This window comes from Pan paniscus, chromosome 9, assembly GCF_029289425.2.
Source record: "Pan paniscus chromosome 9, NHGRI_mPanPan1-v2.0_pri, whole genome shotgun sequence".
NCBI classification, from domain to species: domain Eukaryota; kingdom Metazoa; phylum Chordata; class Mammalia; order Primates; family Hominidae; genus Pan; species Pan paniscus.
Window position 1 is genome coordinate 72691015 of NC_073258.2, and position 18527 is coordinate 72709541.

Here is an 18527-nt window from a genome sequence, read left to right on the forward strand (position 1 = left end):
GGAAGAAAGAGAAGCTCTGAAGATGGATCATGGCCGTGACTGCATGTCAAGGAGAATCTCCTTGATGACGCTGAGGCCCACGTCGAGATAGAGTAAATATGGTCCAATTAAAAGGTGTCTATTTTACCACATTTTTAAAAACAAAACAAAACACAAAAACAAAAAAGATGGAAAAGAAGACAGGGGTACAGGCACCAGTGTTACATGTCTGACGGGGAACATCTATTCTTCAAAGCTTACAGCTGTACATGTAGGTTTTAGAATGTCTGTCAGCAGTGGACATGATCTTAGAGTGGGCTGTGCAGATAGACCTTTCCAGGTCATGTAATTGGATTAAGTTAATTGTAATTAACGTACATGTAACTGATTAGGTTAGGGTACGTTCCACGTCAGGTGACCAGAGGCAGTATAAAAGGCAGCCTGGAAAGCAGAGGTCCCTCTCCACCCCTTCCTCCGTCTTCCTGGATGCTGCATTGCTTCCAGCGGGGCTGCTCCAGCACTTGCCCATCTCAGCGCCAGCCGGGGAAAGAAAGTAGACGTATAATTTCAGGTTAGTTTCACTGAACAGTTGTTTGTTTCACACAATCCCTGAGGGTTGTGGGGGGAAAGAGACAAAGGAGGCCGAAAGAAACCGATCATACTGGGGCTTGCTGATGGGGTAGGATGTGTTCTCGTTACTAGAAATTCCTGGAACAGAAAATGAGAAAGCATTTCCGTCTCCATGTGTGGGATAAGACCAAGATGGGAATGCGAAAAGAAATGTACTGCAGCATGCTGAATTGGTGGGTACATGGAAAAAGGACTTTGGAAAAAAGGGTAGTTTGCCCTTCAGCTGTTTAAGACATCGATATGATATGGCACTTGTTCACCGTTTGTTTAGATGAATTCATGTGGCATGTGTAAAATACCAGAAAAATAAACAAAAAGGGGCTGGAGCTAAAGCCAAAAAGATAGAACAGGAAAGACCATCACCTGCTAGTGTGGTAGAGAGGAAGATAACTTCTCTCTATGAATTTGTGTTTGGAAGTTGCCTAATGAAATGGCAAGAGTAGCAATTCAAGTTGTCACAGGAAGCATCCCATATCCCTGATTTCAAACAGACCTGCCAAAGGGTGACACACGCCATGCCCTGTGGCTTCGATCATTCTGTCCGTCAAGGGAGACAGAATCATCGTGTCTTCTACCGGAGTGAATCGTGATAGACCTAAGTCCGGTCTCCAGAATCAGTTGTTTGTTTGGGGTTGAAAACTCAACTCCCCATACCTAGGCCACGGGCCCTGTGGCAGGCGAGGTTTACTCTCAGACTAGGTAATCATGGCACAGGAACACACAATATCTGAGGATGCACACAGCACATTGTGTTCCACAGATTTGACCGACTGGTGGTGAGCTCTCCTCATGACCACACCGGCAAGGAGTTAGCGGGGGGCTTCCTTTGGGTGTGTGAATATCCAATGTGCTTAACCATCGACGTGTGTGTTTGTGTGTGTTTCAGGTGACCCAACAATCAACCCCTGAAAAAGGCGGTCATAAAACCCCCAGGAGACAAAGATGATGGCACGTCGTGACCCCAAACCTGGGGCAAAGAGACTGGTGAGAGCCCAGACCCTCCAGAAGCAGCAGAGGGCCCCAGTTGGGCCAAGGGCTCCCCCGCACGATGAGGAAGATCCCAGGGTAAGTCTAGCCCTGGATTTCTTGGGTATCGGGGTGGGGGTGGGGCCAGGGGGAGGCGGTGTCACACGGTCCTCAGAGACTGGGTTGGATTCCAACCCAGTGAGTGAGTTCTGTCACCACCACCCAGGTTGCTTTTCCCATCCAAGGTGGGCGTGGCTTGGGACCTCCTCCCCGGCCGGATAGACCCCTTGAGAGACTCTTGGGGGCAACCTCCCTTTCTACTTAGAGTCCTGCGTAGCCATGTTTGGCTGTGTTGTTGACATCGGGTTCACCATCGTGCCCCTTAGAACCTTGAGTCCTTCCTTTTAGAGTTCCTCCGTCACATGGGCTTTGGGAGGGAACATCGTATCCGAACTCTCCCAGCACTTAACGGCCCCCATGCCGGTGTCCCCTCTTTGGAATCCTTATTCAGCTCTGAATTCACAATCCGTCTCAATGTTGACGTGGGATCGCTGCCTGTGGCTTCAGCTCACTCACTGACATCACTTCCTTTCCACCCACAGCTCAAGTGCAAAAACTGCGGGGCCTTTGGCCACACGGCCAGAAGTACCAGGTGCCCCATGAAGTGCTGGAAGGCAGCCCTGGTTCCACAGACCTTGGGGAAAAAGGAAGGGAAGGAAAACCTGAAACCATGGAAGCCCCAGGTTGAAGGGAACCCGGGGCCCTTGAACAAGGATAAGGGAGTGAAGGAAGAGAGACCAAGGTGAGCAGTGGGAGGGGTTTTCACCACTCTTAGGGTACTGCCTCCTAAGGACATGGTGTCTCTGCACCTGCACACCGTGTGCCTTTCCGTCTCCGGCCAGGGAAGGAACGCTGCAGAGAAATAGACCGGAGCTCCGTGTCCTCCGGCGTTCCACACCCAGGAGCTCCTTTGGCTCTGGGAGATTCAGGGACGGGGAGAGGCGGGGGCGCTTCATGCAGGTTCCCCATGACAGGGGTAAAAGCGATGGAATCCAAATCACAGTCCTTAGTTGGGAAGCCTAGAGGGCCACCTGGAGGATGGGAAGGTTGGCACGTGAGGGAAGGTGCAGAGGCGGAAAGGGCACCAGATGTCCATTTCTGTATCACAAAACACGGAATGGGACTGGGCCCCAGACAGGGTTCTCCCTGTCTCCTGGGGAAAACCAGGGGGCACGGCCTGACCTTTTTCTGTTCTGCAGGCAACAAGACCCACAGAGGAAGGCTCTCCTCCACATATTTTCCGGGAAACCTCCAGAGAAGCCGCTGCCAAATCGAAAAGGATCCACGGAATCTTCTGATTATCTGAGGGTGAGTGTCACCCTGGGCCCCTGGTCTTTTTCTCCTCTAGGTCACTCTGGTTGATTTCCTTTCAGCTTCCCGTCTGCGGGAGGGAATCGGGGAACCCCTCTTTCTTGCCTTCTTGGGGTCAGGGACTCCACGATCCTTCCAGGTCAATTTGATTCCAGGTGAAGGCATCTGAAGATGCCGTATTTCCTGTGGCTTTCTTTCTGTCCAATTATGGCAAGCCTGCCAACAACACGTTTCTAGCGGCATGAGGAAATTAGTCCCTCAGAGGCCCCAAACATGGAGAAGGCTAAACCCAGGAACACGCATGTGTTCAGAGAAGACGTCCTGAGTACCCTTGAGCCACCAACCTGCCTTCGGAAGGGCATTAATCCGTTCCACTTCATGGAAGGCTGAGTGGAGGCGCTTTGATCCAGTTAATGCCCAAGACGCAATCTTTTGAACAATGGTGTGCTTAGATCAGCTACACATAGCTCGAGAGTGCATCTTTCATGTGTCTTGTCCTGATCAGCACTCAGGTGGAGGGTCTGTCCCTACTTCCAAGCACCGCCTGTCGATACTGTACTAAGAATTTCATGGCGTGTGCACCTTGTCTTTGGATGTGGTTGATTTTCATGTTGGCTCCATTCTGAGGAACTTCTAACCTGTGTTGTTTCCTCTCTTTCAGGTTGCAAGCGGGCCAATGCCGGTCCACACAACCAGTAAGAGGCTGCGCGTGGACCCTGTCCCCTCTGATCGCTCAGCTACCGAAATGTCTGACAGGGGCTCCGTCTTGGCTTCACTGTCTCCCCTCAGAAAAGCCAGTCAGAGCTCCTCCTCAAGTCTTGGACCAAAGGAAAGACAGAGAGGGGCTGCGGCCGACATCCCTCAGCCTGCAGTCAGGCACCAGGGCCGCGAGCCTCTCCTCGTGGTGAAGCTGACACACAGCAGCCCTGAGGGTGGCTGCCAAGAAGTTCCCCAGGCTGCCTCCAAAACCCACGGCCTGCTCCAGGCCGTCAGCCCCCAGGCACAAGACAAACGTCCTGCGGTGACCTCACAGCCCTGCCCACCAGCCGCCACACACAGCTTGGGCCTAGGCTCCAATCTCAGCTTCGAGCCAGGAGCCAAGAGACCTGCCCAGGCTCCGATTCAGGCTTTCCTGAACTTCCCCAAGAAACCGAGACTGGGTCCCTTCCAGATCCCCGAAAGTGCCATCCAGGGAGGTGAGCTGTGGGCCCCGGAGAATCTCCAACCTCCGCCAGCCGCAACCGAACTTGGACCAAGTACGTCGCCCCAGATGGGCAGGAGGACACCCGCCCAGGTGCCCAGCGTCGATTGGCAGCCTCCACACAGCAGACCTTGCCTGCCTACCGCCCAGGCCTGCACCATGTCCCGTCACCCAGCGGCCAGTCATGATGGGGCCCAGCCTCTCAGAGTGCTCTTCTGGAGACTGGAAAACGGACGCTGGAGCTCCAGCCTCCTGGCGGCCCCCTCATTTCACTCTCCTGAGAAACCGGGAGCCTTCCTCGCTCAGAGCCCTCATGTGTCAGAAAAGTCTGAGGGTCCCTGTGTTCGTGTCCCACCGAGCGTCCTCTATGAGGACCTTCAGGTTTCCTCCTCCTCAGAGGACAGCGATTCTGACGTGGAGTGAGACGGCAGGTGACAGGGGCTCCTTGGCCTCCAGCTCCCGTGACTTGGAGGGGACTGTGGGACTGAGGAGCGCAGAGCAGAGAGCAGACTCTGTGCGGTGACTACGAAGCTCCCCGGCTGTGGCGCTTCTGTGGATGTGGGAGCCCAAGCCAGGCAGGGAACAGATGCAGGGACTCTGCCTCATTGAATTCTGGTGAGGGACATTGTAGTTCGCATGGTTCTCCGGAAACGCGCCAGGAAAAGTTTCCGTGCCAGAGATTCGTTGCCTCAGAAACTGCGTGACGCGCAGGAGTCAGACTTCCACTGGGATGTCAATAGGAAACGGGGGAATTACTGTGTATTTTCTCTCTAGATGACTGAATAAGGGAAAACTTAGGGAACCCTGAGAGGTGCAGACCTTCCGCTGTGCCCCGCCCTGAGAGCAGTGTTTCGGACGCTGGGAAGCGTGCTGTGCAAAGCGCTCTCGGGATCTGTCCTCAGCCTCGAAAACTGGGCTCTGGAATGCCTTTGTAAATAGGTGTGTTGAATTTGTTTTGAAGTGAATAAAATTCTCAAAAAGATGACGTATTGTCTTTTGACTCACATTCCGTGTGTGTGTTTAACTGATTTTCCAAGTGAAGGGGTGGCCTGCCCCTCCACACCTGTGGGTGTTTCTAGTCGGGTGGGATGAGAGATGGAGAAAAGAAATAAGACACAGAGACAAAGTATAGGGAAACAACAGTGGGTCCAGGGGACCGGCACTCAGCACACCAAGGACCTACACCGGCACCGGCCTCTGAGTTCCCTCAGTTTTAATTGATTATGATTTTCATTATTTCAGCAATAAGGAATGTAGTAGGAGAGCAGGGTGATAATAAGGAGAAGGTCAACAAAAAAAACGTGAGCAAAAGAATCTATATCATAATTAAGTTCAAGGGAAGGTACTATGTCTGGACGTGCACGTAGGCCAGATTTCTGTTTCTCTCCACCCAAACATCTCAGCGGAGTAAAGAATAACAAGGCAGCATTACTGCCAACATGTCTTACCTCCCACCACAGAGCAGCTTTTCTCCTAGCTCAGAGTGGAACAAATGTACGATCGGGTTTTACACCGAGACATTCAGTTCCCAGGGGCGAGCAGGAGACACTGGCCTTCCTCCATCTCAACTGCAAGAGGCTTTCCTCTTTTACTAATCCACCTCAGCACAGACGCTTTATGGGTGTCAGACTAGGGGACAGTCAGGTCTTTTTCATCCCACGAGGCCATATTTCAGACTATCGCATGGGGAGAAACCTTGGACAATACCCTGCTTTCAAGGGCAGAGTTCCCTGCGGCTTTCCACGGTGCATTGTGCCCCTGGTTTATTGAGACTAGAGAATGGCAATGACTTTTACCAAGTATACTGCTTGTAAACATTTGGTTAGCAAGGCACGTCCTGCACAGCCCTAGATCCCTTAAACCTTGATTTTATACAACACAGGTTTTTGTGAGCTCCAAGTTGGGTCAAAGCGGCTGGGGCAAAGTGGCTGGGGCAAAGCTACAAATGAACAACATCTCAGCAAAGCAATTGTTTAAAGTACAGGTCTTTTTCAAAATGGAGTCTCTTTTGTCTTCCCTTTCTACATAGACACAGTGACAGTCTGATCTCTCTTTCTTTTCCCTACATCCAAGGGCTTGAAAATTTCTTGACTTGTTAGCAATCCAAATCGTTATGTTTCCGAAACAGACTTGACTGAGGGGACCGCTGGGCTGGGCAGGACTTTGACTTTGTATACATCCACAGGAGCAAGAAAACCTCAGCCCCGCTCTACCAACACTCACCTAGTAAAATTCCGCCAACTGAATCTCACGCACACTAACACGTAGGGAGCGTTGCTTGCACCACGAGTCCCCATTTGGCTCAACCGCTGATGCCAAGTGTGTGGTTCCGGTTGCGACGGCCTCCCGTGAAGTGGCTTCCGGATGTGCGAATGAACCAGGCAGAGTTTCACTGGCCAAATAGACCCCAGCAAAGCTGAAGTTAACTCCCAGATTTGGGATGTACTTCAGAGGTAAAACATTCATCATGTCTTCTTTCCGGATGTCTGACACCGGGCCTTTCCATGGATCTCCCCCTGATCCTAAGAGTAGCTTAGGTAGAGACTCACTGAAAGATCTAGGCAGGGATATCCCATCATGCACAGGCTCTCTCCATTCTCTGACCTGGGAACAACTCTGAGCAGGATTCCACCTCTAGGAGGCCTCGGAATTGAGCGGGATTTTCTGAGACACACCAAATGGCTGCTCCCTTTCTGCCGCTGTTGAGGGTCGTTATCTTGATTATCCAGATCACCTAGAAAGTATCCTTATCCAGAATCAATAAGATCAACTCTCTGCTCCTCTGACAGCAGAAGGAGCATGACCACAATGAACCAAAGAGACTGGAAGGAAACGATGTAACCGGAATGCTCAGAGAACGGCCACAGGGGGTCGTCAGCAGGCCTTCCAACCTGAATCATGAATAATTAATGAAGCGCAAATCAAAGGGGACTGGAGTTTCAGCAGGTGCAATTCATCCAACGGGAGATCGCCGGAGGGCCAACAAGATTGAGAAACTGGGAGTCGGGTGCAGTGCCAAGGGGAACGCGACTGGTTCCAAAGCTCAAGAAGACCATGGGGTCACTTGGGCTACGTGAGAAAACGCCCCAGTGTGCTGGTTCATCATTCCTACTCCTGCCTGTCTCTTCCCGTCCAAGGAACACGGACCCTAACTCGTGCTGGTGCAGATGACCATGGGCAGAGTTAGGGGACTTGGCCCAAAAGTTCACCGACATGAGGGTTCCACAGAAGGTCCGGTGGATCTTCGCAAATCCAGAAAAATGGCAATGGGACCCAGGGAATTAGAGCCTCACAGGCGTCCGGGAGACTTTTCAGGCATAATGCCTGGAGTCTCAAGATGAGCTGAAAAGGGAGCCAGGCACTGAAGGACAAAGCGGTGTTGACTTTCTTCATCTGTGTTTCCCAGTGCGGTCCAATTCACTGTGGTAGAATTCATGTATTTATTTTCCGTTGGCTTGTAGTTGCAAACTTTTGATGTTATTGATTTTTGGTTGGAGAGTTTCGGTTTGAAAAAGTAGATATTCTGAAGATGGAGGTTGTCCAAGATTGTATCTCAAGGTGAGTCTACTTGATGCCAGCGAAGCATACTTTGACATATAATACATATGTTTGAATTATATTTTGTCTTTTTTACCACATTTTAAAAAATCACTTCGTGAAAAATGTCAGAGTTAGATACACCAATGTTAAATTTCTCATCACATGTCCAGAGGCACTGTAAAATGCAGTCTAGAATGCAAAATTCCCAGCCACTTCTATATGGAACTTTCTGCAGAGTGGGATTGTATCCAGCGTTTTCAGGGGGCACAGGTGTGGTACAAGCTGGTCCTTGGCTTCCTGCTGAAGTTGGAATCCTGCAGATTGCTTAGGGGCGGTTTCAGCCTGTCCCTTCTTTCCAGGTCATCAATAACCTTTCCTGAGCCCCCATGGGGACTCAGAACTTATCTAGAGTCACAGGCCGGCCTGGGATGCTGCCCTTGAGCCTCTGTGCTGTCCATGATGGTTCCATGCCACTCATCTGCTGGGACACATTCTGCAGAGGGATGGGCTGGCAGGAGCTGTCCCTGCCTTTCTGAAAATCACAGAGATTTCTGGTGTCTGAAGCCACATAGAAATATCTGTGGAGTCTCAGGTAGGCCAGGGATGCCATTCACAGGCTCCTGTTCTTCCTCTTAATGGCAGCAAGAGTGATTTCTTAGTTTCCTAATTGACTTCAAAATAATTTTGTCGATTTTGTTGTGACAAAGACCACTCCTCTTTCTGTGGCATCCAGTTCACCTGTAGGGTTTTTTGGGATTATGTGGAAACTCTTGCATTTTTCCAGAGCCTCACTTCATCCTGGATGTTCTCAGGAATGCACGAGCTGATCCCTGCCTTGGTGGATCTTGAAACATTGAGGGAGGCCCCTTAGGTCCAGGAGGCACTAGGAGGTCCATCAGGAATTGAGAGAGCATGCATCTGCCCATCTGTAGCTGGAACTTCTATTTGCCTTCAGAATGCAGATTCTTCCTGAACTAATAAATTATCTTCATCTTGGTGTAAGTAGCCACAATATAATAATTCATAGTAACTCTATTAAGGAAAATAACTGAATATCAACAATGAAGATAATAATGACAATGTTAATTATTATAATATTAATAGTAAAAATAAAACAAAGGCATTAGAGATTAGAGATTCCCCTAAGTGAAGGACAATGTACAGATATAGGGACACATGAGTTGTTTGGACTCAGAGTCCAATGAAACGTGTTCCTCAAAGGCAAAGGACAAGCAGCATAAGGAAAACATAAAGTTCATGGATGACCACATGGGCTACCTTGGAACTCATGTGGAAACACTGCAGGCAAAGTGTAACTGGTACTGGGACTGCCCACCAGCCAGCCCCCACCCACCTTCATGAGGTAGGACAGCAGGATAATGGGGAAGGGGTTCATGCAAGGGATGCAAGGCTCGTGTCACACCTGATTCAAAGAAGCACTGCTTCTGACAGATGTTTATCTCCTAACACTGTGTCACCTCTAACTGCCTGGTTGCATGTCTGCCATCTGTTCTTCTTAGGTCACAGGAGGGACAGACATTACTGTCCACCTATCTGTATACAGAGCCATTGGAGGCCATTACCCTTGTTGCTTCCTCTTTGGAAAGGGGCAACATACATGGCAGATGCCATTCTCTGTCTCTTTGGAAAACTTTGTCAGCACATTTAAGGTTTTCTTCAGCCACAGAAAGCCACCTGCTTCGAAGTCTCATCCTCCACAAGTGGCAAGCACACAATCATTAATGGAGGCAAGGGGTACATAGGCTTTGCCATTTGATTCAGTTGGGACAAATAAGGGAGGGCTTCTTAGCTCTACAGCTCTGTCCGTGTGGCCAGGTGACAATGTCAGGCTGCACTGCCATTAGACTTGTCCCTTTGCACATAAGGCTTCCCTCCAATCCTTTCCACAGATGTGGATCCTGAACATCACTTCCTAATGAACATCCTGCACACTAAACTTCATCTATATCCAGTTCCCTGGGAACCAAACCTGTGACAAAAGTGAAAAGTTTCTAGGGAAAATAGGGTTTCCTTATCAGACAGGAATCAAATTCTGCTGAGCTAGAAAATAAAGTAAAGTCTGATGCCATCTCATTATTTTTTTATTAGGACATTACCACTGACAGCAAGAATTATGTGTATCAATTTGTGGGGACAAACATCATATTGGAGTGGGATGAGGCTGTTGTGAGTTGAGGAGAAATGCTGATGAATGGACTTTACCCTCAACTTGGATACAGGAGAGGATGTAAAAACAGCTGGAAATAAAAGGTGTCCGAAAACATTTTTCTGGTTTTTCAAAACTTCAAATTTCAGGTTGGGAGACACTCTATGTTTAAATTCTAAAGGGATGTAGCATACTGAGAAGAAATAACTATAGACAAAGTGTGCATTTTATGAATAATGCAATTTATGGTATGACAGGAAACCAAGGGATATAACACAAATTTGGAGTTAAAGAAATTGACAGACATTCTCGATAATTCCTCAGCTATTATGGCAGAGATGCTGGGACAATGGATGTCCATGTAGCAGTACTTTTTTTTTTTTTTTTTGGTGGGGGGGAGACGGAGTCTCACTCTGTAACCAGGCTGCGCTGCAATGCTGCAATCTCGGCTCACTGCAACCTCTGCCTCCCGGGTTCAAGCAATCCTCCTGCCTTGGCCTCCCGAGTAGCTGGGACTACAGGCACACACTACCACACTCAGCTAATTTTTGTATTTTTAGTACAGATGGGATTTCACCATGTTGACTAGGATGGTCTCAGTTTCCTGATCTCGTGATCTGCCTGCTTTGGCCTCCCAAAGGGTTGGGATTACAGGTGTGAGCCACCATGCCTGGCCCTTGTGGCAGTACTTTTGAACTTAATGGCTGAAAGCATCCACCTCCAAACTTACGTATTATATCTGCAAAACAGCACAAACCATGTGATAAATTTTAAAGGAAAGACAAGCCTGTGGGAATTCAACAGCCATGGCAATGTTTTGAACTTCTTTTTATTAAACATGTAAGAAGTAAGTGAAGTTCAAGACCTAACAGAATTGCCAGGAATTATCTGAGGAATTGCCAAGATGACCATAGACACTATGAAATCCTTATGATGCCCTCTGCTGGAGTTTCCTCCTACAGCCAGTGATTTTAAGCAAGAAGCAAATGTCTCTGCAGGCATAAGAATTCAACCCAAATGTACTATTCAATTTTAAATGAGATGACAATAAAATTATGTGCTATATAACACAACTTTTTTTTTCTTTCAGACAGAGTCTTTCTCTGTTGCCTAGGCTGGAGTGCAGTGGGGGACTCTTGGCTCACTGCAATCTCTGCCTCCTGTGTTCAAGTGATTTTCCCACCTTTTTCACAATGTATCCTTATCTTCAAACTCATCCTCCTAAGTAGCTGGGATTATAGGCCTGTGCCACCATGTCTGGCTGATTTTTGTATCAGCAAAATTATTTCTGGGGTGGAGAGTTAGGAATCTTTTTTCTCCCACACCCAAAAACATGTTCTCCAAATGATCTGTCAATAGAAATAACTGATACCTACATATGCTAACCTACCTTTTTCTTTCTTTAAATTCAGAACTAGAGTGGGGAAAAGTGATATGAAGAAGGTTCTCTTAATTTTCAACACAAGTTATGGGCTAGGCACTGTGCTAGGTGCTACAGATACGCACTAATATACCCACAATAGTTTTGCCTTATTGCCTTCTATGTTCTAATAATGCACCAAAAGAAAAGTATAGATTAGCTTTTTATTTTTTTGAGATGGAGGTTAATTCTGTCACCCAGGATGGAATGCAGAGGCGGGATCTTGGCTCACTGCACCTTCTGACTCCTGGGTTCAAGTGATTCTCCTGCCTCAGCCTCCTGAGTAGCTGGGATTACAGGCACGTGCCACCACACCCAGAAAATTTTTGTATTTTTCGGAAAGACAGCTTTCATCATGTTGGCCAGGCAGGTCTCAAACCCCTGGCCTCAAGTGATCCACCTATCTTGGCCTTCCAAACTGCTGGGATTACAGGCATGAGCCATAGTGCCCAGCCAAGGAGAATAGCTTTAAATAGAAAGTATGAAACCAAAAGAAACGTATGCTCATCAATTTTATACTGTATTTGGCCAGGTGCAGAAGATCGACTTGTAGTAATGTAAGGGAATAAGGTCAATTCACATCTAATTGTTTGGACAAGTCACCAGAAATCAAAAGTTGGAGGAGTTGTATCTTTTGAGGTGGGTTGCACAGGCAAGCAGCAAGTTGCTATCTCTCCAAAGTCCCAAACTGTTCTATTTGTCCTGCTGTGGAAAAATGAGTCTTCAACTTGATTTCAATTTATATAGGAAAATGCTTAATAAAACTAATAAGGGCTACATTCCAGGACACAGCCAGACCACACATATACTGAACCTTGATTCTAGAGACACCTCCTGTTCAATGTGATTGGATTTTCAAGACAACAAAAATATAACCCTGACACAATATTGGAGAGCCAAAAGGAAAGGACATTTTGGGTTGAAATTTTTTCTTTTAAAAATGTGTCCTTGAGTTCTATTAACAATAGCTGAAGCCTGCGAACAGCTCAAATGTCTATTGAGAGGAAACTGATAAATTATATGCATATTATAGAGTAATATTTAGCAATAAAGGGGAATAATCAACTCTATGAATCACATCATGATCATGGATCAATATAATCTTTCTAACACCGAGTGGGGAAAGCTAAGCTAAAAAGTGTTCTATAATACAAATAAATGTATACAAAATTCTAGAACAGACAAACCTAATACAAGCTTAAAAAGTTCAGAAAAGCCAGGTGCAGTGGCTCATGCCTGTTATGTCAGCACTTTGTGAGGTGAGTGGATCGCATGAACTCAGGAGTTCAAGACCAGCCTGGCCAACATGCTGAATCTACCCCATCTTTACCAAAAATACAAAAATTAGCCCAGTGTGGTGTGGTACACAGGAACAAAAAACCAAATACTACATATTCTCATGTATAAGTGAGAGCTAAACATTGGGTTATACACTGTTTAGCTCTCACTTATATGGAAACAACAGACACTGGAGATTCTTAGAGGGAGGAGGGAGGGTTGGGTGCAAGGCCTGAAAAACTACCTATTGGGTATTATGTTCACTACGTGTGTGATGAGATCATTCATACTCTAAACCTCAGCAGCATAGAATACATCCATGCAACAAACCTGCACATGTATCCTCTGTGTCTAAAATAAAAATTAAAAATGTAAAAAATGAACAAAGATATATGAGCAGGCATTTCTCGAAAAAGGAGATACAAATGGACAACATATATATAAACAATTCTTACCCTCTCTAGTCATCATGGGAATGCAAATGAAAACTACCAAGAAATATCACCTCACACCTGTTAGAATAGCTATTATCAAAAAGATGGATGATAACAAGTGTTGGTAAGGATGTGGAGAAAAGGGAATCTTTGTATACTGGTGGTGGGAATGTAAATTAGTATGGCCACCTTGGAAAATAGTATGGAGGTTTCTCAAAAAATTAACAATAAAAATACCATTTTGTTCCAGCAATCCCACTTATTTTATATATAATATATATATATATGAAGTCATTGAAATCAGTATGTGAAAGAGATATCTGCGCTCCTACGTTCCTTTCAGCACTGTTCACAATAGACAAGATCTATGAAGAAGACATAGAGGTTTCTTCATATTCATTCATGGACGGCTGAATTAATGTTTTATATATATATGCATAATGGAATATTATTCAGTATTGTATAATAATGAAACCCTGTCATTTGTGACAACATTGATGGATCTGAAGGGCATGAAGTCATGTGAAATAAACCAAACACAGAATGACAAATACTGTATGATTTCATTTGTATTTGAAATCTCAAAAAAACAAACTCAGAAGCAGAGGGTAGACTGGCCAGGAGCTGTGGTGCAGGTAAGTGTGTAGGTGTGATTATAGTACAAAGTTTTAGATATACCACATAAATAAGTTCAGGAGGTCTAATTTACAGCATAGTGCTTATAGCTATGAATACTGTATTGCATACTTAAAATATAATAGGAGGGTGAATTTTGTGTTAATTATTCTTAGCAATAAATATAATAATTAGAATGGGAGGGAGAACTTTGGGAGGTGATGAATATGTTTGTAATCTTGATGGCAGTGATGCTTTCACAATGTATCCTTATTCTCAAACTCACTGAGATATACACATTAAATAGGTACAGCTTTTTGAATGTAATCATGTCTCAACAAAGTGTTTTTAAGGGGGGTTGGTTAAAAAATTTAAAAAGGAAGTGTAGATATTCCTTTGCCCTTCTCTCATGCCTTTTTTCTCCCTGCTGTCTAGAATTCAGAAATAATAGGTGGGAATTTAGCAGCCAAACTAGGACCTTTTCTAAAGTATGGCAGAGCAGAGAGCTGGAAGGGACCTGCATTCCTAATGATATAAGAAAGTATCTGTACTAGCCCTGAATGGTATAACTACAGGTTAATTTTAAGTGAAAAAGAAACCAACTTCTGCCTTGTTTAAGCAAATTTATTCAGGCATTAATTTTATAAATACATTATGTAGAGAATACATACTCCTTATGAGCAGAAACAATGTTTGCGCCATATGGTCCATGATGGGTGTTCGATAATGTGTGATGATGATAATAATGAAGACAATAGTGATAAATAAAAGAAAATAAAAAGCAGTGAAACAAAGTGGTTTAATAGCTATACATAGTTATTTTGTTGAAAGATTCTGCTGCTAATATTATTCAATATTTTTGTATGCTGGCGCAAGTAAGGAAATTTACATCGTCTAATAAAAATTATTTATCAATTTATAAAACAGTAAAAATTTCATAGAATGGGGCTAAGAACCTGCACTGCAAACTAACTCTTTCAGTTGATTTTATGCACAGTAATTATTGAGAATCCCCTTATCTAGATCCAACGGATCTGGGCCTACATAGGTGCTATCAAGACTTAAGGAAGAAAATTTTCCTGACTCTATCCATACCTCCAATTAGTAATAGATCTAGAGATTTAGAACTGAAATCCAGACCTCCTGCTTCCATGTGCAGTGACCTTTCACTGTCCTGTTTTGCTTCACTTGATGAAGAGGATTTGAGAATAAATGACTACATGATTCAACTCCTCCTCAGCTCTGAGGAATATAGCCCTGTCCTGGCAAACAAGAAGCTCCTGCAGTAGTAGAGGAGGCAAATATACGTTCACTAATCTAACATATAAGGCAGTAGGCACTGTACCATAAACAAGGCACTGTAGGGGTTCAGACCAGGGGCAAAGTGGGGATTAATAGGGCTAGTAAAGTCTGGGAAGTGTTCACTAACAAAATGTCTAATCATTAACTAAACTAAATGGTTTCTCAACATGGCCTAATTAATTGTAACTTAATATAAATGGTTGTTTGTTCATAAACCTTAATCTTTTGCCAAAATATTTGTAGCTTATGTTCCCATTTAACAAGGTTTTCTGGTCAAAACTGTGCACCCACATCATTCTAATGAATTTAGTGTCCAATAAAACATGGACTGTCAGTCGTCCCACGGAAGTTTTTTTGTGTGCATAGTACATCTCTGTGAATATGCCTAATGAGGTATGGAAGGACACTTATTATCTAAACAGAGACATTCCTCTGGTGCTAGAGAGCCACAGATGGAAGTTTTCTCTGCCTACTGGAAATAAAGTCAAGCTTTCTTCTTTCCTCAGCCGTGAGGATTGCTGTCCTCCTCTTTATCATTCTCTCTTTTTTTTTTTTTTTAATGAGCCAAGCTCCACCAAATAACAAGATAAACTTTGTGTAAGACTTGGTAAGAGTAGAGTGTCTGACACCTTATGGTGCTATAATACTCAAAGCAAAAGCAAAATTGCCTAGGACCAGAAAAGGGAGTCACATAGGAAATCTAGAAGACCTATTGGCTGAGAGACCTGCAGCCTCATAGTTCATTAGCTCTCCATAGCAACTCTCACATGAAATGAAGTCAGTGGTGTTTCAAGTGCTTGAAACCCTCTTTACTCTACTTCTAAATGTGAATTAATTAGGCATGTTTACTAGCAGTTACTAGACCTCTAAAGCAAAATAATCAGGCATTATTCTACTAAATATTGGTCTCCATAACTCCTCTATTTTCTTTAGGAAAAGTTAGTTAGTCTAAGACATTTGGCATAAAGGCTATGCCAAAGTTTTGGTGGGGTCAGCCAGGAAGGATTCGTGGGGGTCTCCTTGAAAATATTGCAATAATCTAAGAAATCTTCAACCTATTGCCCCTCAGTACTGCTGGTCCCCTGTACTTGACTTTTCCCCTTAAGTTTGATTCCATTTCCTAATATTATCCTTCCCTCTTCCTCCTCAGCAACTAGTCTTCTAAATTAGAACTTAAACACAATGAGCAGATATGACCCTGCAACAGAGCATGCCCTTCTGCATTGAGCATGCAATCATGAATCACAGGTATAAGACCCCTTGAACAGACATGGTTTTGGTGATTATGTGTAGGACTTACTGCTTTTACCCAGGAAGATGATCAGACATCCTAAGTAGATCAGAAAATTTTCTGGAGCTCTTGAATGTGTATAGGCAAGAATGATTAAGCAACCTGTTACCTTATATGAGGCTAACTATCTTCTCATATTTTCTTTTGAATTCAGGATTTCAAGGTTGGGGAAGGAGTGGGAAAGTAGCCATGGACATGTGAGAATGTGGATGGTCCTTTTACATTGTCAGGGATGGTCAAATTCTATGCTTTACATTGTTTGCTAAAAGACACTTTCCAAAGTTTTCAACAGAAAATATGATGGCACACATGCCTATTCTTGGTGAACCCAGACTTTTCTATCTAGTCTGTGATAGTAAACTTAAAAGGACTGCTTATGGTAAATGAATCCTTCAAGTTATAAAGATGAAGGGCAGTTTTTGGACAATTCCCATTTTGCTGTAGGAAAACTAATCTGGAAGAAGTAAAAGGGAAAGACTGAAGTGGAGAGAACGGAGATGGAAAATGAGTTCAGTTGATCAAATTTTTGTTAAGCGCCCACTGTATGTGGGGCCCTTACAAGGAAACAAGCAGACAAAGAACAAAAGCATGTGATGGCCTTGCTCCTAAGAAGCCAGAGGCCAGTCACCTGGATTGCTACATACCAGGAAGACGTCAACAAGCCTCTACATTACAGCACTGGCATAGGATGAAGAAGAGGTTTCTTTCTATGAGATAAATAGCACACAACCAAAAAAGAAAGCCAAAAGATACACAAGGCTCAAAAACCTAAGGCACCAACCCTTAAGAGATCTGATTGTTGGTGGTGACTTTGGAAGGAAAATTATTATTAGGATTATTTTAGTACTAAGAGTTTTGAGCTGTCTATCCAAGATTGTCATCTGCACCTCTGCCTTAGGTAATACTGTGTGTGTGTGTTTGTGTGTGCGTGTGTGTGCCTTTGCATGTGTTTGAAATATATTCTGTATCCCACACTCCACATATGTTTGGGGCTGATCTGAAACTATACTCTTAGAGATGGGGTTAAGCTACTCTATCACATTGTGAAGAGTTGATATGTAAGAGACTCTTAACATTTTATAAATTACCTTTAAAATGTTTCCTTTTCTGTGAAGGGAAGAATAACAATTTGTAAGCAAATGCAAAAATATATTTAACTAAACAAAAGAACAGTTCGTTAGCCTTGTTATGATTAGCAGAGAGGATAGCTGCAGACACTGTAAAATCACTCAGCAACAAGATTTGACAAAACCTTAAATATGGCTCTATTTTTCCTGTTTTATAGAGGAAAATATTAAGGCTCTGGGAACTGAAGTGCTTTTCCCAACAGTGGAGTAAATGTCAGAGTCAAGGCTGGGTTTTACATCCCAGCTTTCCCTATCCATTCCACCCTATGGTTCTGTTGTGCTGTTCCTTTGTGTGACTCCATAATGCCTGGTTAAAGGTGACACCATATCAAATTGTATTAACTCAGTAGCACATAACACCAGGGAATTGATTTACAAGATTTTTATCCTTGTGGCATTGCTGAAGGCCCATCTGATTAGTAGTTATCAAGTAGTCATCCTGGCTAAATATATGGGTTTGATTTTTAATTTTGAAAATGAAAAATATTTTAAAATATATGTCTTACATCCATATCCCAGGAAATTCTAATCAAGTTTTAAAACTTCCAAATTTAGATAAACTAATGGTTTTTTTGTTTTAATTTTCTCTCAATGAAAATAGAAGAAACTAACTGGATAGAACAGCACAGCAGAGGCACTACTTATAGCCAAAAATGGGATACAACAAGACTGAAGAAGAAAATGCAAGACAGTGCTTAAAAAAGCAGTCTAATGAAAAGTGAGGTCTCCTCTGGATGTCCTTCGGTAGACATTGCAGCAGAACTGTAAAGTTTTTCTGGAAGGCTGGGGAAGAGAGGAGAAAAGAGAGAAGGGGCAAGAGGAGAAAATAGAATGAGGCTCAGAATACCAAGCCTTAGTGCTGTCCCTATCGCCTTCCTCGCTAGATCACTGGGTGATCCTGGGCAAGTTTCCTCCTTTCCCTCAGCTCATTTCCTCATCTGTAATGTAAGTGACTAGACAAGATAGCCTACGATGTTCATTGTAACTCTAACTTTTCTTCCCAAAGCAAAGAGCTGGAAAAGACACTGTGCTTACAATATGCAACAAATAAAAACAAAAGATTTTTAGAAACCCCTAGTGTAACTTGAATTCTTACAAATAAGCAATAGTACATCGTAATTTTACAAAGCCCTTTTGTGATTTCATTTTAAAATCACGTCGTTTTATTTTACTTCATAATAAGATAATGGGAGATAAGTGTTAAAT

General features: G+C 44.2%; 2 protein-coding genes across 2 annotated transcripts in view; one reads left to right on the plus strand and one right to left on the minus strand.

Annotated features, from left to right (window-relative positions):
- The window catches only part of LOC130540629 (uncharacterized), a 192117-nt gene that overhangs the window by 124561 nt on the left and 49029 nt on the right, over positions 1 to 18527 (minus strand). The window lies entirely within an intron of this gene.
- Positions 743 to 8440, plus strand: LOC117978577 (protein FAM90A3). Its single transcript, XM_034951326.3, has 4 exons — positions 743 to 1674; positions 2178 to 2377; positions 2835 to 2943; positions 3608 to 8440. The coding sequence occupies exons 1-4, from the start codon at positions 1552 to 1554 to the stop codon at positions 4568 to 4570; spliced, it is 1395 nt and encodes a 464-aa protein (XP_034807217.2). The 5' UTR covers positions 743 to 1551; the 3' UTR covers positions 4571 to 8440.